The sequence below is a fragment of the Oncorhynchus clarkii genome, chromosome 5, assembly GCF_045791955.1.
Source record: "Oncorhynchus clarkii lewisi isolate Uvic-CL-2024 chromosome 5, UVic_Ocla_1.0, whole genome shotgun sequence".
NCBI lineage: Eukaryota > Metazoa > Chordata > Actinopteri > Salmoniformes > Salmonidae > Oncorhynchus > Oncorhynchus clarkii.
The window spans coordinates 15524463-15547330 of NC_092151.1; the positions used below are offsets into that span (position 1 = coordinate 15524463).

At 42.3% G+C, this 22868-nt stretch overlaps 1 protein-coding gene and 1 long non-coding RNA gene across 2 annotated transcripts; both read left to right on the plus strand.

Annotated features, from left to right (window-relative positions):
- The first annotated feature begins 113 nt into the window (after positions 1 to 113).
- LOC139408435 (uncharacterized) lies at positions 114 to 3778 on the plus strand. The gene is made up of 2 exons (XR_011634288.1): positions 114 to 214; positions 1605 to 3778. It is a non-coding gene; the product is annotated as an uncharacterized lncRNA (long non-coding RNA).
- A 7229-nt stretch (positions 3779 to 11007) lies between these two features.
- Positions 11008 to 16783, plus strand: LOC139408434 (prostaglandin E synthase). Its single transcript, XM_071152298.1, has 4 exons — positions 11008 to 11256; positions 11403 to 11485; positions 14152 to 14956; positions 15043 to 16783. The coding sequence occupies exons 1-3, from the start codon at positions 11149 to 11151 to the stop codon at positions 14399 to 14401; spliced, it is 441 nt and encodes a 146-aa protein (XP_071008399.1). The 5' UTR covers positions 11008 to 11148; the 3' UTR covers positions 14402 to 14956; positions 15043 to 16783.
- The last annotated feature ends 6085 nt before the right edge of the window (positions 16784 to 22868 follow it).

The following is a 22868-nucleotide window of genomic DNA, read 5'->3' on the forward strand; positions in this document are numbered from 1 at the left end:
TGAGTGAGTGAGTGAAGGAGAGAGAACAGTGTCGTCTCACTGTGTGAGACTGTGATGTCATAGTCTTTGTTCCCTACGCCTGGCTCTGCTCTGACTGTATCAAGCTAACCCAGACAGTGAGGACTAAGGGGAGAGAGGAAGGAACAGAAGGAGGAGAGGAGATGGAGCACACTGATCATCCTTTGCAGACAGGAGCAGTTAAACAACATACAAGGTGAGTGAGACAAGTAATGTGTACTTCTCCGTCACGCTCTCCCCCTCCTCTCTCTCAATCCCTCTGTCTTTAAAGGTGCTGTGTTATCAACCCCCCCCCCTCTCTCTCTCTCTTTGACCCACCCAAACAAGACTGCTGCTGCTGGATCGCTCCACTGTTTCAAAACATTGTCATGTGTGCCTCTGACTGCAGCATCTGACTACTGCATGTGTGACTGTTCGGCAGCAGCTGTCTGATTTGAGAGTTAGACTGATATGTTCCTGTACAGACAGTGTTTTGCCACCACAATCTGGGTGTGCTGTGATTTCATAGTGTGTTTATAATGGCTGTTACTTCATTTTCTGACACTCAGTTAACGGCAGAGTCTCAGCTTTCCAGATATTGACTTCATCTTTCCGGAGAAACCAAGCCTCATTAAATAACTGATTGATGTTGGGTAAATAGCTATATTACGTGCATGACTTTAAGCCTTTGCTATAACTGAATAAGAACATGGAGCTTATGACAGGGATGTTGTGCTGGCTACTGTACACGTAGCTGTGATGGAACGGGGTGGGGCTGTCCCGTCCTCACCCCAGCGGCTGACATCATTGGCTAATTTGGATGTCTTTGCACGATGCACAAAGGCTGCTCGTGATGTCGTCATCCAGACAGGTTCATATCTACTGCCAGTACATTACAATGCTCTTATCTGGTTAAACTGACTGGTTTAATTATTAGTTCTAATAGATGACATGGAAATACAAAAATTGTGTATTTTCATATTCTTATGTAAGATAAAATGTATGTCACACAAAGTAGGATGTCCTGCAACTCATGGCATTAGGGTAATGTATGTTGCAGGGTAATGTGCATAATGGATATATCTACCATGACAACTATATCTATAGCAAAATAATGTATGGTGGAAATAAGGGTAGGCTTCTCTGATTACTATTACTGGCATGGATCAGTTTGACCTCAGGGGTGGGTATGTCTGTCTGTCTGTGACTGTATGAACAGTTTGACCTCAGGGGTGGGTATGTCTGTCTGTCTGTGACTGTATGAACAGTTTGACCTCAGGGGTGGGTATGTCTGTCTGTCTGTGACTGTATGAACAGTTTGACCTCAGGGGTGGGTATGTCTGTCTGTCTGTGACTGTATGAACAGTTTGACCTCAGGGGTGGGTATGTCTGTGACTGTATAAATGAGGAAATAGGGAAGATTTATTAGACGGATAACAGATAATATAAAAACAAAGACTGTTGGTTTGCATCTACTCCTCTGTGTGTCTACCGCAGCACAGTCTGTATTAGATAGCCTTGTGGCGTCAGTGAGTAACTGGAAAGATTGGGAGTGAGACAGATGACTCATTAACCCCTCGTTCTTCTCTTTCGTTCTTTTTTCTCAGGCTCAAATACATCCCCAGCTTCAACTGACCTGAGGATCCCACATCGACAGCAACTCTTCCATAACCAAAGACTGACCAGCACCACATTTGGAAAAATAACACTTTTCAGAGCCATAGTAAACCATACTGCCGATAACCCATGTACTGACTTGAAGGAGAGAGGGACAAATATCCAATCAAATCAAACTTTATTTGTCACATGCACTGAATACAACAAGTGTAGACCTCACTGTGAAATGCTTACTTACAAGCCCTTAATCAACACTGCAGTTCAAGAAAATACCCAAAATAACAATAACAAAGCTCTATACAGGGGGTACCGGCACCGAGTCAGTGTGCGGGGGTACAGGTTAGTTGAGGTCATTTGTACATGTAGGCAGGGGTGAAGTGACTATGCATAGATAATAAACAACGAGTAGCAGCATTGTCCAACACTTCCCCTCCTTACTGGCACTAGAGAAGGACTTTCTAGATCAGAGTAATATCTGTTATCTCTAGTGCAGAATTAAGAATCACTGAAGCATTAGCTACCCTATATATTGTCCTCTGTCTAGGGGCTGAGCTAGGCTTCTCATCACAGTCCATCTTGGAACGGATGGAGCTGATGTAAATATTGACATTGTGTGGCTGCCTGTCCTCATCTGATCTGTACTAAAAGAGAGAGAAGAGAAAGTTCTGGGAGCTCATCCATAACCCTTTGACTCAACTGGCGGTGACCTCAGAGCTGCCCCAGGGGCAGAGTTGGATGTGAGGCAGCTGTCCGCTGCAGTCGACATACAACCAACTTTCTCTTCTTTTATGCCCTCTGTTTGTTCTCTTATTGTAGCTACACGTCTTTCTCTCTCGTCAAAGAGTTCAGATAGGAGTGCTGGCATAAACACATTCTGAGGGAACACGCTCGCTCTCTCACTGGAGGCCTGAGTTCACGCTCGCGCTCTCACTGGAGGCCTGAGTCCACGCTCGCGCTCTCACTGGAGGCCTGAGTCCACGCTCGCGCTCTCACTGACTCAGGCCTGAGTCAGATTATGCCACTGTGCAAGAAGTGTGCGTGTCAGTGACTCTGTCATGTCTGTCCGTCTGTCAATAAGTGTGAGTGACATCAGGTATCTAATGGTTACCTGTGTCTGTCTGTGTGAATGAGTGACATAACGTGTGTGTGTGTATATCAGCATCTAACCTCCACTGTGTGTCAAGTCCACCGTTTGTGTGTCAGGTCCACTGTGTTTGTCCCTCTCCATAAAGCAACCATGGGCTGTGCCATGTGTTCTCAGTTGATTGACATGTGGAGCGTGTCGGTGAGGAGAACCAGCCGCAGGGCCATGGAACAGACTGCCCTCCCCAAGGTGCTCCAGGGGGGCTACCACAGAGTCACCAGCCTCCACTACATGTCCTCCTTCTCTGATGCAGAGGACTGCTGTGATGACAACAACAGTCACAACAGCACCACCGGCAGCTCCTTCACCATGGACTGGCAAGAGACGGATGACTGACACTTGGGCGGCAGGTAGCCTAGAGGTTAGAGAGGCGGGCCAGAAACCGGACGGTTGCTAGTTCAAATGTGCCCTTGAGCAAAGCACTTCACCCCCAAATCTGCTCCATGGTTACTGCACTGTGGCTGACCCTGGCTTCCAACCCCTCAGGCATGGATGTGGGGGGTTAAAAGCAAAAGACGAATGTGTAATCTGCGAAGAAAATGGACAACATGTAAACCCAACATAAATACGTTGGCTAATCCTCTCTGTGTGTATGTGAGTGATTAAAATGTCCATTATTGATCAGTATTTATTATTTCTCATCTGTATTATTTTGTTAGGGGGAATAAGAAAGCTTTTCTCAGAACTCTCAAAACATCCCACAATGATGTGGCCTTTTTGTCAAGACTCACACTCACCGTGTCAATACAGCCAAGAGTTTTTTGACTACGGACCTGACCAGGAAAATATAGCCTATAACCAGGGTTGTAGAGAAACATGTAATAAATTACATCTAATCTGATTACAAAGAACTAACTAATCAGTTATGTTACCAGCAGAACATTGACAGGTAACTAGTGGATTACATTTAGAAAGTTACCTTCCCAACCCTGCCTATAACTAGCACCTGGAGTTTTTCCAGGTCAGTTCAAGTGAAACACTCTGGGCCCTAATCAGTCTACAATAAATCTAACATTGAAATGCTGTCAGTGTCTTATTACAGCTTGTTTATACAGTCCTGTCTAAGATTTTCTATTAAGGCTCTTCCAGTGTGTCAGTCTGAACACACTGCTTAGGAATGCCTTGACGTCGCTCTGTTAAAATGGGGGTGAGGGGAAAAGCTGTTGTATATTATACAACACCAGCCCCTATTTTGGCAAAGATGTGTACAGACGCTGTGCAGCTACGCACATAACTCTGTCCTGTAGCCTGGTTAAACTACTAATAACAAGGCTAGAGATTCAGAGCCAGAGAAAAAAAAAAAGAACCAACTCTCCTTTCATGGATAGGAATATTTTGTTACCATAAAAGAATGAACATAATCCAGTAGTTGTGCCTTGCGCACTAATGTCTGCTTGGTGTGGTCAGTTGGTAAGAGCTTGGTGATAGCAAGGCCAAGGTTATGGGTTCAATTCCTGCAGGGATCAAAATGATCAAAAACACTTACAAAAAAATGCATGCACCCCCCAACTCAACTGTAAGTCACTTAAAACCATACCAGTGGTTTGACTTGGCCCACAGGAACTGACACCAAATCAGTGTTGTTCTCAGTCAGGTTGTGGAAAAGTGACTAAAATTGTGAATACTGATCTTAGAACAGTTCATATAATACTGTTAAAATGAAGTGCTTTGTAACAAAACTAGTGGCAACTGAGCTGCCACCACCTTAAAGCAGAGGAAACCTTAACGTTGCTAGAGTATTGAAACATGGTTGTGAGGGTATTGGGACAGATTTAAGATGTACTAAACAATTCATCCTGAGGTGTTCTGAAACACAACATGGTGTGTTGTAACACCACAGAGTCAGGAGTTGTGCAGCACCTTGCCAGAGACTGGGAGCACTAACCTGGAAAAGATTGAAAACATTTATGGTATTTCGAGTCCTGTGTGGTGCAGAATTGGATCCCTTCTCTTTTGGTGTTGTTTCCTCTCTCTAAAGCTACTTAACACTATGACGGTGTTTTGAGTCCTGTCTTGTGCAGAATTAGTTCCCTACTTTTGGAGTTTCCAAATAATGTAAATGAAAGCCCGCCCTTATTGTATATTCCATGTTCTTGTATGTTTATAAACTCCTCATTGGTCATTCCAAAAGGTCAAATGTACAGTATTCTCAAACAAAGTTGTGAAAACACAAATGAATAATTTTGTCCAAGATAATGAGTACAACATTACTTTTAAACAGGATTTAGAAGCTTAATTTCAAATTATCAAATTACAAAACGGGTCTTTCACATGTGTATACTGAGTTCAAAGATCTGTTATTTATCATTAATATTCTTCAAAAATCAATACAGGCAATGACTTCTAATGTTAGCAGTAGCACTTCTACAAACTTCAGCCCAGGGCTCAATATGATCTACTATCATGCTAATAAATTTAAACTGTCTTAATATTCAGATGATGCCATTAAAGGTTGCGCAGATGGATTGAATCACAGTACAGTTGAGTTAGATGATATGATTGACAGTTCAGTTGGCGTTAGTCTGATTCTTGTCTTGATTTGGTTAGGATTGGCCAGCCGGTGGGTAACGTAATATGTATGCATGTTTTTTTGCAGGGAGACAGACATATAGCAAGCAATAATACATGAGTGCATAATTTGGTTATCATCAAATGTATAATATTAAGGGAAACCCAACCAAGAGCTGCCAAGTGACGCAAGCCTTCCAGACGAGCTAAATGCCTTCTATGCTCGCTTAGAGGCAAGCAACACTGAACCATGCGTGAGAGCTTCAGCTGTTCCGGACAATTGTGTGATCACACTCTCCGTAGCCGATGTAAGACCTTTAAACAGGTCAATATTAACAAAGCCGCAGGGCCAGACGGATTATCAGGACGCATACTCAGAGCATGCACTGACCAGCTGGAAAGTGCCTTCACGACATTTTCAACCTCTCCCTGACCCAATCTGTAATGCCTACATGTTCCAAGCAGACCACCATAGTCCCTGTGCCCAAGAACGCCACGGTAACCTGTCTAAATGACTACCGCCTCGTACCCCTGCACATAGACTCGGTACTGGTACTCCTTGTATATACAGTCATAGCTGTGGGAAGTAGGGGTACTGAGGGTGCTGCATCATCCCCTGAAAAATCCCATAATAGAAATTTAAAAAAAATATATATATCACAAAAGTAGTGCACTTGGCCTTTACAAGTCCTGTATTAGCGGACTGATATAGCCATCTGTAGGGTGGCAACCAGTCTGTAGCGCTGCAAAGAAATTCAGCACCACCTGTGTTTGAAATTAACTGCTGGACTGAGGGACCTTACAGATAATTGAATGTATCGGGTACAGAGATGAGGTATTCATTCAGTAATCATGTTAAACTCTATTATTGGACACAAAGTGAATCCTTAACTTATGTGACTTAAGCACATTTTTACTCCTGAACTTATTTAGGCTAGCCATAAACGGGGTTGAATACTTTGACTAAAGACAATTCGGGTTTCATTTGATTAATTTGCTAAATAAAAAACATTATTCCATTTTGACATTATGGGTTATAATGTGTAGGCCAGTGACATATCTAAATTGTATCCATTTTAAATTCAGGCTATAACACAACCCAAGTCAAGTGTTCTGAAGGCACTGTAGCATCGTTATTGTTATTTTATATTTGTTACCATTTCCTTTATTAAAAAACCTTTTGTTTACTTTTTAACTCTGCATTGTTGAATGTAAGTACGCATTTCAAAGTAAAGTCTGCACTTGTATTCGACGCATAAAATGTTATTTTATTTGAAAACGAATCAATTAATCAAAATGGCTGTTTGATTTATTCTATTAGCATTGTTCTTATTGAATTAATTCCTTTTCTGTTTCCTTAGTGTCACAAAGGGAAAGGGGGATACCTAGTCAGTTGTACAACAATGCATTTAACCCAACCCCTCTGAATCAGAGAGGTGCGGGGGTTGCCTTAATAATCAACATCCACGTCGTCGACGCCCGGTGAACAGTGGGTTAATTGCCTTGCTCAGGGGCAGAACGACATATTTGTACCTTGTCAGTTCGGGGATTCGATCCAGCAACCGTTCAGTTACTGGCACAACGCGCTTACCCTCCAGCATAACATTTTGTACTCACGTTTTCCTTGACACATACTTTCATGGTCAGTGCTATCTGAGATCCTTGAGACGTCCCTACCCTAAACCCTTACCTTAACTATTTTCAATTTAAGGATCCCGGATAGCACGGATCCATACTTTCTTGGATTATTTTGGATAGTTTTGTCTGTGCGTTTGGTGTGCTCTCTCCTGTCTGAATTTGTGAAGGACCCGAATACAGGGGAGGTGCTTGCAAACTTGCCTGTTTTTATACTTGACCATAGAGTTTGCTAGAGGGCGTACCTGCCACGAATGCTTTCTCTCCTCCTCCAGGCTACAGACCAGGTGAATTCTGAACAGTACGGTAGCACATTGTTCAAAGTACACATTTTGCTTCTGATATTGGGGCCCAAGTTCCTCACATGGTTCCCGGCTGTGTGGTTGAGTGGGTAAAATTACAAAGAAACGACTCCCATCTTACTGCCCCAGCAGTTCATGGTTCATTTCCCACTTCCACCTTGCCAACTTTCACTCCTTCTCTGTCTCCTCTTGTTTTTAATAAGCAAAGCACAGACATGTTTTAATTATTATCTATAAGGCCGATTCAGACTTAAGATAACCCACTGGGCACAGATGTCTTTTAAACACGGGTTTAATGTAATTTCATTTAAATTACGTGGAAACAGCATTGATTAAAACAGTGTGTACCAAGTGGGAAGTTGATCTAACACGGACTTAACATGAGTCCATGTTAAAGACTGGCACAGTGCACCAAGGCAGTCTTTTGACAAGCAGGAGACCCTTGTTCACATCTACCTTCTGTCCTCACATGAAAACCAGTGATGAAGGCCCACTTTACACATGTTAACTCTTGTTACATCTGCTATCTTACATAGTCCTAAATGTTTGGATTGAACAGTTGTACATTATTTATGATGTCAGAATGGGCCTGGCAACTGTAGCCTATAATAAGTGCCAAAGTCTACCCTAGGAAAAAAAAAAAAATCCATTGTTTTCTTTAAAATTTTAATAAAAATATCTACTGAAAATCAGCACCAATCAATATTTATGCTATAAAGCATTTTATTGGATGAGAGAGACAGGCCATTATACATTGTTTTTGTATTTTGATGATGCCTTTTACATGCACTGAAACACCAAAAAGTGTTTTCACAAACCTCTCTTAAAAACACAATGATTCAGAATGAAGAACCACTTTGGGTGTTTCAGAGTACTTCCATTCTGTTTTGAAATCCATTCAGTGAATCAGAACACTTCCATTGGGTTTACATTCAAACACCAGATCTCAGCTTAGGTACACTACTTCTCATGGTTTCACTACGCAATGATGGTGTTTTGAGTCTTTCTATATTAAGAGTGAAGGACTTTAGGGCCCTTTATGGCAGAAGAAACAGTCGCCATGAAATGCAACAAGTTATTCTGCCAAAGTCAATTAGAGAGCTTTAGTGTTGACAAGTTTGACATTTCTGGTAAACACCAGTCTATTAACTCTGACATCATTTGGATGTCTGCATTGTGATGATTGTACACACTGCTGTGTTAGTGTTATGATGTGTATTTTGTATACTTCTGTCAGGGTCTCTGAGAAGGATATAGAGACCTCTCTCTCATTGTCAACCCAGGGTTTTCGGGGGCCACTTTAGCTCATGCTGGACAGATTTTCTGGCACAGCGCTCCATAGCACCATGAAGTTGCTGGTTCAAGTCCCGCTCCTGCTGTTTCTCTGCCCTCATTCGCTACAAACAAAAGTTATGTCCAGCAGAGATAAGCCCAGTGGTGGACTGGGAAGGCACAGCCACACCAGCCCAGTACTGCTGTACCATACCAGCACCCCATCATGAGCTTACTTCAACTGTCGTACCCCAGATTGTTTTACTCCAGTGCTGATAAACAATGTCAGTGTAAACAAACACTGTATATAGCCTCAAAACATAGCTAGAGTCCTTAATTGAAACAATAACAAAGTGTTCTACCCACCTGTGTTTTGGTAAACAGTTGAGGGATGGGCCTGGAAAAATGTAACCACTTTCAAGCACATAGACAGAGCTATGGATGCAAAGACTGACCATCCATGATATCAAAATGATTTAACTACGTTTTGAAGCTATATAGTCTTTGTTAACATTTTCATTGTTTACAAACATGGGAGTAAAACAAGCTTATCTTTTGGGCTCTGATGGGGTAAGACAGTTGAACTAAGCTCATGAGGCATTTATAAGTTATATTATTCAAAGAATCAATATGTATATCAATAAGTCCAAAACTGGATGTAACAATTGCAGATTGCCCTTTTAAACTCTCTGTGCGCCTAGAATCACCTTCTCTGGTCCTCGTCATCCTGATTTGACTGGGCTCATTTAGCTCATTTAGCCTATCAAAGACTAGTTTGTTATTGATTAGTCTTTCACATTTATTGAATTCAATATAGATCAGGCAGCCCCCACGTTTCGCTGCTGCCTTTTTAAAAGGCTGACGAAACATCCCTTAGTCCTTATCCCAGGTGCATATCCTGGCGACAGTAGGCCTAGCTATCCAGTACTATTCAATTCTAAATCCGTCCCTCATTAGAAGGAAACAGTGGCAATTTTAGCATGTAAATATTGGGGCAAACTAAAAATATATATTTTTAGATGCATGCCAGCAAAGACACAACACAACACTTAACAATACATTAATTGCATTATAACGGTGACAAAGGTTGCCCACAAACTGTTAGGGCCTACATAAAGCTGTCCCAACAGCAGAATCCCAACAGCAGAGTCCCAACACCCTACCACTGCTACACCTGGTTATTATCCGAGCCTTGTCTGGCAGCGAAACAGTTCATTCAGCTTCATTACTGCCTTTAAAAAAAACATAGCTGTTCTGCTGACTTACTTAAACAAATGTGGTTTCTACTGACAATTGAGATGTACAAACTATGGCATAAGGGGACGACGAGCAGATAATTTAGATTAAGACGTTAATGAGCGAGCTAGGACAGACGTAGTCAATATAACTATTTGTTCAGCACTTTTGAAATGTACAGCGACAGAATTCAGAACATAGGCCGTTCTTACAGTATTCTCCCTGTACACCAAGTCAGAACCATAGGATAAATAAAAGGGGCATATAAGCAGACAATGAAAGCTCTTAAAATATTTGATGATTACATTTTTCTAAAACAGGCTAAAGGCTACATGTGCACCACCAAATCAGAACAGTAGGCTAAGTTATGAGGAGGAAAGGGACCAAATTATTAGGGTGATGCACATGGGATACTAACAGCTTGCTACACAACATACACTTAGTATTACTTTGCTTGAATTTTCGAGCGCTACCCTTAGATTTGGCGGTGATGTAGTGTCCCCATTAGTGACAGAAGACTTAGTCAATCACGGCGTAACTAGGGAACATTAAGGGGAAGTTGTTCTTCAGGAGAGAGGAGCGCAGCTCTCATTCCTCAAACTCTCTTTGAAGCTCGGCGCGCACACCTACTTTTGCACACGCTCCACACAACTTGCAGCATTTCAAACATCCCGAACGCAAGCATTCTGAAAATTCCATGCGAAAAGCCCTGTTCAAACATCCTACATCCTGATGTAACGCATGGTTAGGAGCAGTGGTGTAAAGTACTTCAGTAAAAATATGTATAGCTGGTACTGACATGCGTCCTTTGTCCTGATCTTGATGCCCACATTTTTAGACAGGTGTCGACAGTTAAAAGATGCATGATCCACTTGACCACCTCCGGAGGTAGTTAGGGACCCATTAATATATGGATATCAATCATGTGTAAACAGATCTGGTTGGTCAAACCATTTCAAAAATGTATAATGCAGGCCTAAATAATCACTGACAGGTAGTAGCATTGACTTATGGCATCAGTAATTGTCTTAAAATAAATGAATTCATATCATTGTTTTATAATATCAGTCAAACATATTGCAATGTGGAGGCGGTGTGCAGGTAATATACACATTTTAATAGAATGTGTAGATGTGACAAACCTTGATCAGATAGTGATTGGACCACATTGATCAGATCACAAAACCCACAAGGTGTATAACCGTGGCTAGAGGGAAAGAGAGAGAGAGAGAGAGAGAGAGAGAGAGAGCGAGAGAGAGAGAGAAGCACCAGACCAGCCCCTCCAAAATGTGCGTCAGTGAAAGTGTTGAGTCCTGGTGCTCCATCCCGCTCCATACTTTCCAGTTAGGCTCCATGAGCACGAACAACTCTCCAACCGCAGACGTCGATAACACAGCCGTATTTCACCTGTGAATTGGAAGACCATACCAAACAATCATGTTGGAGAACGAGGCTTTTTCCTGTTTTGTTTTCTATAGTGTTCTCCTGGTCATCAAGATGTACATCATAGCAATCATCACTGGACAAGTCAGGCTTCGTAAAAAGGTAAGACACTTCGCAGTTAACAGTTTATTAGGCTAGTTCGGTATTTGATCTATGGTTTGAATACATCTTAGTTACAAAAGTAAAGTACGGCGCTGTATAAACGTTGGTCAGGCTATTTGTGAATTATCTCTCTCTCTCCTGTGAAGGCTTTCGCTAACCCAGAGGATGCGCAGAGACACGGCGGCGTCCAGTACTACAGAGAGGATCCGGACGTAGAACGGTGCCGAAGGTGAGAAGAGCGATTGCTGTTCTCAGATTGTATTGTAGCCTAGCCCTAGCCTATTGACATTGGTGGTAGCAATATAATGTTCAACAGTAGTGGAGACCGGGTTGGTTGTCACACTTTTTTGGTGTATTTCTCAGCACCAGTAACGTTCAATACTTGTGGGGACTCTTTATCCTCATGTCTTATTCCAACATGGAGTTATAAGCCATCAAACACACTCTGGGTTGGATGTCATACAGAGTATGGGGTTGGTTGTCACAATGTTTGCAAGGTATTCCTCTTGTAACAGGAAATTAAGCAATATAGAAAACAGTCTTAGCAATAGCTTTTCTTTAATCAAACTATATTCCTAACAAAATTCAGTATTTTAATGCCTTGAGAATAACATGACATTTTGAGTAAATGTGTGTGTGTGTGCTGTTTGTGTGTGAGAGAGAGGCAATGAAGGGAGCTCTTTATAGCACCATCACAAAGAGCGTGGGATTTATTGTATACTGGCAGTGGCAATGTTGATAGTGACAACCAACCCCACATTCCATGTGACAACCAAACATGTAAATGGAGAATTTTACCTGGAGCTGGTTGAACTCTTTAGAGATCATTTGTGGCACTTTCATTTTTATTTCACAGACGTTTGTTATCCATCCTGGGGCCGGGGATATGGTTCAGTGTCTGTGTTGTTTTAACTAGACAGGAAATGATCCACGACAGCAGAAAAAAACAATTTTTCTAGTGAACACTGAAAACTTTCCCCTATTTTCTCCCCTCACATGAGGCCCTTTCTGACTCGACTCATTGATGATGTAAAATGTGATGAGCTGAGCAGGCATTCATGCACTGATGCGCAATACAATGGAATGCTCTGTGACTGGTATCAGTTAGGTCCAATTAAGATTCTCCACGAACAGCATTAAATCCCCCTGTCGATCTCCATGCCCCCGCTGAAATTTAATTAGCATAATAAAAAAATCCCCATAACAATTTGTCAGTTTAAGCTAGAGATATAATTTCCACATCTGTGGTGAAAGGTGACAGAGGTAGAGCGCTGCTTGTCAGACCATGAGACATTCAGAAAATCGGTCTTCTCACAAAATCATCTGTAGTGTCCGAACGGTTTTGCTTACAAACTATTATGACCCCTCTATGGAAAGATGAGACTCTCAATGATGTTCTCCGTTGTGCTCTATGACCTCCACAAGTCTCAGGAGACTCGTCTGAAGTCGGTACAGCCCATCTGCCAACTTCTGTCGGTAGCGTCCCAACCGTTTGGCCTACACACACACTAATGTGACTCTGAGCAAAGGCGAGACTCTCACAAACATGTACACTGTACATGTTGGTTGTTTTGCGCTAGGACGTCCACAGTCCTCACAAGACTCGTCTGAAGGTCCCCCAAATTAATGGCATTATATATGGAGACTGTTTTAATGGCAAGAATATGGAGTTATCTTTATTATATCTCTCAGATATAGGACAGACACTTCAGAACAAACTTCCTTTTGATATTTTTTGGGGAGTGTCTGTTGTTCCATGTAGTGAATCTGTTATTCAATGTGTTTGTATGGGCTAATAGCAGTAAGGCCCACTTTTTTTCCCCATAAAATAATGTTTTAATATTTTTTTTTGATGGGGTCTTAAAATTCAAAATCAAATAGCTAAATGATCCTTGGTATGACCTTCTTAAAACAATTCCATATAGTTTAGTGTAAATATTGATCTGGACAGATTGGACAGATTTTGGGCGGAGTAAACCCTCTTACATCTCCTTTTCCTCTCTGGTCTCAGTCTGTACTCCTATCAATCTTAAACTCCTAACAACTCTGCCAAAATAATCAAACATTCAAGGGTCTATTCTATTTAGATTACACCATGGGAGTTTACCATGTCTTGATGTTGATTGGTTGGAGTGGTACTTGAATTCAACAAAGCAAGATGAATAACACGCTGCACTTCTCAGAGATTACATACAGCCATCCTCTTCCTTTTTCTCAGCACATCTGATTTCATTGGAATGTCTAAATGGCTTCTAAAGAAAATTCATACTATTGAGTCACTACAACTGTTTTTAAGGATGATTGATAATCCATGGTTTGGGTTTTATGACTGACTCAGACAGCTGCTGGTAAAGGCCATGCATACATTGTGACGTTCTATAGGTCTATTTAGAGACAGAGACTGGAATCCATGAGAGGAATTTTCTCCTAAGTGATATTTAGAAGAGAGGAAGTGATTCACTTAAAGAAAGAAACCTGAATAAACAAACCTGTGTGTTTGTACTCCCTTTGGTCATGGAGGCTTTTTCTTCTGTTACTCAGTAGGCTAAACTCCTCCCTTATGTTGGCTAATGGAGAAAGTTGCATGTGTGTGGAGTAATCACAGCGGAAGTGGGTTTTTGCACTGCTTGGGTCAGTGCCAGACGGCTGAGTCAGACGACCATACCGTAAGCTCCAGGAATGACCTTCTGATTCAAAACAGATGTGTGAGCGTGGGGAGCTGTTGTGTGTATTCAAGTTATTCTTGTCAACTTGTTGAGTCAGTGCGAACAGCTTAGTTATTCATGTAAAATCCATACATCCATGATAATAAATATGACTTTATCCAATCAATGAATGTAAAAAAATATATACATCTAAAACATGAAATGTAATATTCTCTCTTGTGTGTTTCAGAGCTCACCGTAACGACATGGAGAATATCTTCCCTTTCCTGTTCCTGGGGGCTGTGTACTCCCTGATTGGCCCGTCGCTTGCCGTGGCCCGCGCTCACTTCCTGGTCTTCTTCCTGTTCCGCATGCTCCATACAGTGGCCTACCTGTGTGTCCTGCGGGCACCCACACGCTCCCTGGCCTATGTCGTCGCCCAAGTGCCCTGCGTCTCCATGGCCGTGCAGGTCCTCGCGGCGGTGGCCTCCTCGTGGTAGTTGTGGTGTTCTGGATCTATCTGTGACCGCTTCAATCTGAGACCTATCTCAGTCTGTGAGATCAGCGGTAGAGGATACTGCAAGAGATGCTTTTCATACAAGGGAAATCCTCAAGACTATATCGCTATCAATGCTACCATAGCAGTTTGTGTCTCTCGGCTGTAAGACAGTGTGTACTCTGAAAGTGTGTACTCAGAAAGTGTGTACTCTGAAATGAAGTCAGTGTTGTGCTCTAGCAAGCACATCCTCCTGCAGTACTGTATGTTTGCTATGCAATGTTGAAGTCAATTGCCTCCCTCTTGATAGTCCAGGGGACTCTACTCTCTGAAGATAAAGGTTTTAATTAGTTAACATTGAACCTTTTAACCAGTTCATTGTGTTGTCATGTTGTTTTTGTATACACAAGTTGTTGCTTGTTTCTGTCTTTTTTATTCTCTATTTCTTGTTATAAACTGGGTGGTTTGAGCTCTGAATACTGATTGGCTGACAGCTGTGTTATTTTTACTGCTCTAATTACGTTGGTAACCAGTTTCTAATAGAAATAAGGCACCTCAGGTGTTTATGGTATATTGCCAGTATATCACGGCTAAGGGCTGTATCCAGGCACTCCGCGTTGCGTTGTGCGTAAGAACAGCCCTTAGCCGTGGTATATTGGCCCAATACCACACCCCCTCGGGCCTTATTGCTTAATTATACTAACCCTGATTGGCTCCAGGGGTGCTGTACTACAATGGCTGACCCTGTAAAACAACACATTTCACTGCACCTATTTTATTCCACTGAGAGCTATTTTAGTACAGTCTGGGATATAATGACCTTTTAGCTGAAACCAGCTTGATCCAGTCTTAGAGGTTGAACTGAAGAGCAGGCATGTGCCCTTCTAAGGAACTTTTCCAGTGTGGTGGTTCACTGTGTTCGTTTATCTAGCATTGGCCACCATGGCATCACATGATGGGGGATGATGACACAGAGACATCAGGTTTACCACACCTGTCGATGGGATACTGATGAGGCCAAGAGTTTTTCCTGATCACAGGATTTGACTACAGCCCATAGTTTTTCCTGGTCTGGTCCTGGACCTAGATAGGAGCTATGACTGCTGAATTATCCATAATCATAACATATATTTTATCCTCCACCTCTGTGTTTCTTTAGCCTGGTTCTAGATCAAAATTGGCAAGGCAGGATAGGGGTTTCTTCAGTATTGTCCATGTAGGGTAGCCTAGTGGTTAGAGCGTTGGACTAGTAACCGGAAGGTTACCGAGCTGACAAGGTACAAATCTGTCGTTCTGCCCCTGAACAGGCAGTTAACCCACTGTTCCTAGGCCGTCATTGAAAATAAGAATTTGTTCTTAACTGACTTGCCTAGTAAAATAAAGGTCAAATAAAATAAATAACCAATGGGTTTGTTGATGAATGGTCCTCTACTGTGTTGTGTCTTCTACACTGCAGCCGCTTGAGGCTTGCTTAGAGCAGAAGTTGGCATTGTGAAACCTATGTGTGTCAACTGGGCGTCATTACTGGACAGTTATTGCACATTTCCAAGTTACTGCAACACAATTCCAAGTTACTACAACACATTTCCAAGTTACTGCAACACAATTCCAAGTTACTACAACACATTTCCAAGTTACTGCAACACAGTTCCAAAGTCTTTGTGTTTGACCTAATACAATGCTATTTCTCTGTAAATAAATTAACCACAGACTTTCAGCATGCTTCTAGAGAAGGTCGCTCAACATGTACTGCACTGACACAACTGACTGATGAGCTGTTCTTGTCTATTAATGTTCTGTATTATGTTTCATGTTTTGTGTGGACCCCAGGAAGAGTAGCTGCTGTTTTTGCAACAGCTAATGGGGATCCATAATAAAATACCAAATACCCACTGTGCACAGACGTCAATTCAATGTCTATTCCACATTGGTTCAATGTAATTTCATAAAAATAATATGGAAACAATGTTAATTCAAGCAGAGTATGCCTAATGGGACGCTACTGCCACACCTTTCCAAGTTACTGTTTCACAGTTCCAAGTTACTGTTTCACAGTTCCAAGTTACTGTTTCACAGTTCCAAGTTACTGTTTCACAGTTCCAAGTTACTATTTCACAGTTCCAAGTTACTGTTTCACAGTTCCAAGTTACTGTTTCACAGTTCCAAGTTACTGTTTCACAGTTGCAAGTTACTGCTTCACAGTTCAAAGTTAATGCTTCACAGTTCCAAGTTACTGCATTTTTCCTAGTTACAGTTCCAAGTTACTGTATTACTTTATGTTTTACTCTGTTATTGAATGTGCATTGAAAAGAATGGGCATCTTGTAGAATGTACAAATGGATGTGTATGGAGTGCAATGAGACAGTAAAGCGAGTCCTTTAATGAATTCACTTTGTCTTGCCTTGTTCTTTAATTGGGTGTTCAGTGGGGAAATTACATTCAATATTTGTCTAAGGAATAATAGAGGTCTCGATTTTGATGCTTAGATATGAAGAGTTTAGTACCAAAACACTATATCCACAATTTTTTTACAATTGTGTTTTTTCATCAGAAATGATTGCTTACCGTTCTCAGATTTTTAATTAATAAATGTAAAATAAAAGCACATTTTATTTGTCACACGAATAAAACAGGTGTAGACCTTACAGTGAAATGCTTACTTTACAAGCCCTTAACCAACAATGCTTTAAGAAGTGTTAAGAAAAATTAGTGTTGAGTAAAAAATAGATTAAAGTAACAAATAATTAAACAGCAGCAGTAAAATAACAAGTGAGTCTATATACAGGGGGTATCAGTACAGAGTCAATGTGCGGGGGCACCAGTTAGTCGAGGTAATTGAGGTAATATGTACATGTAGGTAGAGTTAAAGTGACTATACATAGATAATAAACAGAGAGTAGCAGCAGTGTAAAGGAGGGGTCTGGGTAGCCCTTTGATTAGCTGTTCAGGAGTCTTATGGCTTGGGGGTAGAAGCTGTTAACCTGTTATGGCTGCAATCCCTTGTTCTCAATTTCCGCCTGAAGACATACCCTAATCTAACTGCCTGTAGCTCAGCCCCAGAGGCAAGGATATGTATATTCTTGGTATCATTTGAATGGAAACATTCTGAAGTTTGTGGAAATGTTAATTGAATGTAGGAGAATATAACACAGTAGATCTGGTGGAAGAAAAGAGAAAGAAAGAGCATACGTTTTCTGTTTTATATTGTTGTAGTATCATCTTTCACATGTTCTAGAATAACCACAAGTGGCCGAATTGGTGAAATGACCTATAACTATATACAACAGTGCAAATAACTATATACAACATATCAAAAAGCAATTCTTACACACAAAACAAATTGGAAGTCTTCTACACAATATTTTGCTGCCTGTGCCATGTCCCATAGCAGTCTCTTTCTGATGTAAAGCAGAGGCAAACTGAACAAGTGGTGCCGGTGATGGGGGACTTCATGCGACACAGAACACAACGACGCCTCCATGCTGTGCCCTTTTGGCCCTGAGGCACAGTCATGCCTGCAGTAATGAACTGTGGCATATGAACACCACTGGAGGTAGGAGTAGAGGGGGCAGAGGTTGAGGGGGCAGAGGTTGAGCACCGGGGGCTTCCAGTCGGAGTCACTGTCACTGTGAAAGAAAACATTAAAAAAAATATTTGTATTGTATGAGCCTTTTATCATCATATAAAATAAACAGATATGTATTGTATAGAGCAGAGGGAACAGTCACTAAGGTGAAATGCTGTTCCATTCAACTCCGGCCATTGTTGTGGGCCTGCCCTCCCTCCAACAGCACCCAATGGCTAATTCATATGGAAATGGAGAGGAGTAGCAGGCGCAGTGGCCATGTGTGTGTTTGCTGTTCTACTCCATTCCATTTTAATAAAAAATTGGAAATATATATATCTGACATGGTATATATATATATATATATATATATATATACACACATACATATACACACACACACACCCAAACAAACCAACACACACACACACACACACACACACACACACACACACACACACACACACACACACACACACACACACACACACACACACACACACACACACACACACACACACACCCAAACAAACCAACAAACAAACAATACACACACATGTTATGGGTCATACACATACATACACACACACACACACACACACTATAGCCAATGTGTACTTTACACATTTCATCACACATTTCATTGCAAATTGCAAATTGCAAAAAAATATATATATATATATTTATATTTCATAAAACGGCATTAGCACCTACCTGTCCAGAAGTACGTCCTGTCCTTGCAGAAACAGCTCCTCAATGTTTGAATCATAACACTCAAAGACTCCTCAAACAAAAAAATCGGTCGCACTTTCCCAATCAATGTCTTCTATAATCTGGTGCAAATCTGTATACTTAGACTTGGATTTCGCTTTTCCTGATTTATTCGCCATGATGTCTTTAATGAAATCGTTGAAAAAACACTTTCCAAAATATTACTTTCCAAAACACTGCTGTGCATAACAAGCGTGACTACAACTACTCTGATGGTCAAGGCGAGAATGAAGTTCATTACGCGTGCGATTACAAACAAGGGATAACCATCACATACTGGCGTTTACCTCAGCTCATTGGCTATCTACCCAGCTAGATTTCAAGAAGATCAGTGGTCATTGGGCAGAAATACAGTCAATCAACGAAGCTTCGCTGATATTATTGGTGCGCAATGAAGTCATTGCTCGGTTGTCTTCAAATCAGTTCACTTCGGTCAATACTCCCCGCAAAAAAAACAATCAAGTTTGGCTGTGTTGCAAACATCCAGAGGTTTGCACTGAAACCAACTATGACTAGATAAACGATTGTTTACTGTGTGTAATTACGTCGAATGCTCCGTAAAAAGTTGATAGAGATGGAATTCACGACACAAACGGTTTACAAAATGTTTCGTTTTAGAATATAAAAATGGATTTTATCAAAGAAAACGGCACTTCATTTGATCACTGGGACCCTCAGGAAGAGAAATAAGAGCAATATATCAGAATGTAAGTCATAATTTTACCTTCAGATGTGAATGTGTCAATACTTTCTTGGCGGAAAATGTTTTTTGTTGTTGATTGCTCTTCTCAAACAAAAGCATGGTATTTGTTCTCTGTAATAGCTATTTTAAATCGGAAAATGTAGTTTGATTACCAAGATTCTAATATTTTGAAGGATGTAAGACACTTGCATTTTCAAGAATGTTTAATGTTACGACGTTGTATTTTTAGTTGTCACTCTGAAATTTCCCCTGATGTTGATCCCTGTACGGGGATCGCAGCCATAAGAGGTTTTAAGAAGCCTTTTGGACCTACAGTAGACTTGGCGCTCCGTTACTGCTTGCTGTGCGGTATCAGAGAGAATAATCTACGACTAGGGTGGCTGGAGTCTTAGACAATTGGTATAGAGGTCCTGGATGGCAGGAAGCTTGGCCCCGGTAATGTACTGGGCCGTACGCAGTTGCCATACCAGGCAGTGATGCAACCAGTCAGGATGCTCTTGATGGTGCAGCTGTAGAACCTTTTGAGGATCTGAGGACCCATGCCGAATCATTTCTGTCTCCTGAGGGGGAATAGGGTTTTGTCGTGCCCTCTTCACGACTGTCTTAGTGTGTTTGGACCATGATAGTTTGTTGGTGATGTGGACACCAAGGAACTGGAAGCTCTCATCCTGTTCCACTGCAGTCCCGTCGATGAGAATGGGGTCGTGCTCGGTCCTCCTTTTCATGTAGTCCACAATCATCTCCTTTGTCTAGATCACGTTGAGGGAGAGATTGTAGTCCTGGCACCACACGGCCAGGTCTCTGACCTCCTCCCTGTAGGCTTTCTCATCATTGTCGGTGATCAGGCCTACCACTGTTGTGTCATTGGCAAACTTGATGATGGTGTTGGAGTCTTGCCTGGCCATGCAGTCATGAGTGCACAGGGAGTACAGGAGGGGACTGAGCACACACCCTTGAGGGGCCCCCGTGTTGAGGATCAGGGTGGCGGATGTGTTGTTACCTACCCTTACCACCTGGGGTTGGCACGTCAGGAAGTCCAGGATCCAGTTGCAGAGGGAGTTGTTTAGTCCCAGGGTCCTTAGCTTAGTGATGAGCTTTAAGGGCACTATGGTGTTGAACGCTGAGCTGTAGTCAATGAATAGCGTTCTCACATTGGTGTTCCTTTTGTCCAGGTGGGAAAGGGCAGTGTTGAGAACAATAGAGATTGCATCATCCATGGATCTGTTGGGGCGGTATGCAAATTGGAGTGGGTCTAGGGTTTCCGGGATAATGGTGTTGATATGAGCCATGACCAGCCTTTCAAAACGCTTCATGGCTACAGACGTGAGTGCTACGGGTCGGTAGTCATTTAGGCAGGTTACCTTAGTGTTCCTGGGCTCAGGGACTAAGGTGGTCTGCTTGAAACATGTTGGTCTTACTCACATCGGCTAAAGAGAGGGTGATCATACAGTCGTTCGGAACAGCTGATGCTCTCATGCATGTTTTGGGCGCTCTCTAGGCCCGGGTCACCCACCATACCACCCCCATCAACCCCCATCAACCTACGATTTCAGGGAACCACAGCGAGACAATCCAATTCCTGCTAGTTGAATCTCCGCTCCAGCGACACAATCCCTCCATTGACTGGGCTACCGGTGCCATTGTGGGCTGGAGCCCATCCTGCCACACTCAGTGCCTGAAGTCAGCTCTGCCTGCCCCGGGATGTCTTCCTGGGGATTTGGAAATTGCCCACGGACCTCTCTGCCAGCCCTGCAGAGTACCAGGACCTCCGGGAGGGGTTCAGTAAGGCCCGGGCCACTTTGCTTCTGCAGCACCGACCGGTATCCAAGAAGGTCAAGCCTGAGGCGCTGGCACTCTGCTATAGTGCCGCGGCTACACCCCCGGAAGCCAAGATCATTAGCCCCTCTGCTGTTCGTCCTCTGTTGCCCCGTACCCTCTGTATTTTTCCTACCTTTGCTGTGTCTAGAGTTAAAACCATGTCTTACTGCTCTTTGTCTCCCTCCCTTTGTACTGTCACACACTGATGTTTCACCTGTCCTTGTGCTTGTCTCCACCCCCCTCCAGGTGTCACCCATTTTCCCCATTCCCCACCTGTATTCTCTGTTTGTCTGTTGCCAGTTCGTTTCGTTTTGTCAAGCCTACCAGCGTTTTTGCCTCTGTTCCTGTCTTTTGATTGTTCCTGTTTTTCCTGGTTTTGACATCTACCCGCCCTGACCCTGGGCCTGCCTGACTTCCTGTACCTTTTCCCCACTACTCTGAATTACCAACCTCTGCCTGACCTGACCCTGAGCCTGCCTGCCGTCCTGTACCTTTGCCCCACTACTCTGAATTACCAACCTCTGCCTGACCTGACCCTGAGCCTGCCTGACGTCCTGTACCTTTGCCCCACTACTCTGAATTACCAACCTCTGCCTGACCTGACCCTGAGCCTGTCTGACGTCCTGTACCTTTGCCCCACTACTCTGGATTATCAACCCCTGCCTGCCTTGGCCTGTCGTTTGCCTGCCCCTATTGCTGTAATAAACATTGTTACTTCAACACAGTCTGCATTTGGGTCTTACCTGAAACGTGATAGTTATGTATGTATATATTTATAATGTTGTACTTATATATATATATATATATATATATATATATATATGCGACAAATACAAAAATCCTGTCAGCGGTAGTCCTGTGGGCGAAAACTGCTTGTTGATGAGAGAGGTCAAAGGAGAATGACAAGAATCGTGCAAGCTAACAGGCGGGCCACAAACAGTTCTAGAGGAAAAGTGGGGTACGACCAGGTACTAAATGAGTTTATCTAATAAACTGGCCACTGACTGTATATATAAATAATAATAAAAAAAATTCCTAGTTTATATTTTTCTGTATGCACTTTGAGATGATTATTTTATAATGAAAAGCGCTTTACAAATGTAATAGATGATTATTACTATTATTTTTTGCTGGTTCCTCTCTCAGTGTTAGATGGTCCAGAGCTCCAGGCAGGGCTAAATTGCAGCATACCTCTGTAGTTATGTAAGGTTCTGGGGCTGGACACTGTCCACATGAAGGGGCCTCTGGGCTTGAGAGGGGCACAGAGAGACAGGAAAGGGAGTGCGCTTTAACCAACACACATGAATGGGCTGTAGACTCATTCTCTCGCACTCATTTGAACACACCCTCACATTCACATGTGGATATGTGCCTGAGCTGTAACTTATGGACACTCATGTTTACATGCATTCTTGCACTTTGCCCTCCTTCTGTCTCATTCATGTCAACACACTTATAGACTCTCACTGTACTAGACAATTGCCAACACCCCCACTGTAAGGTACTCTAAATAAATATACATGTTTTGTATGGATGACTTTATCATCTGTGTCAAAGGTTTTATGATGATATAATGTAACTTTTGTTTATTCAAGGGGAATGCCCATGAAACCA

What these genes read in the sequence shown, in the direction of transcription:
- LOC139408434 (XM_071152298.1), top strand. Translation starts at nt 11,149, where the DNA reads ATGTTGGAGAACGAGGCTTTTTCCTGTTTTGTTTTCTATAGTGTTCTC. An exon ending in AAGTCAGGCTTCGTAAAAAG is followed by an intron (nt 11,257 to 11,402) that starts GTAAGACACTTC and finishes TCTCCTGTGAAG; the next exon opens with GCTTTCGCTAACCCAGAGGA. An exon ending in GACGTAGAACGGTGCCGAAG is followed by an intron (nt 11,486 to 14,151) that starts GTGAGAAGAGCG and finishes TGTGTGTTTCAG; the next exon opens with AGCTCACCGTAACGACATGG.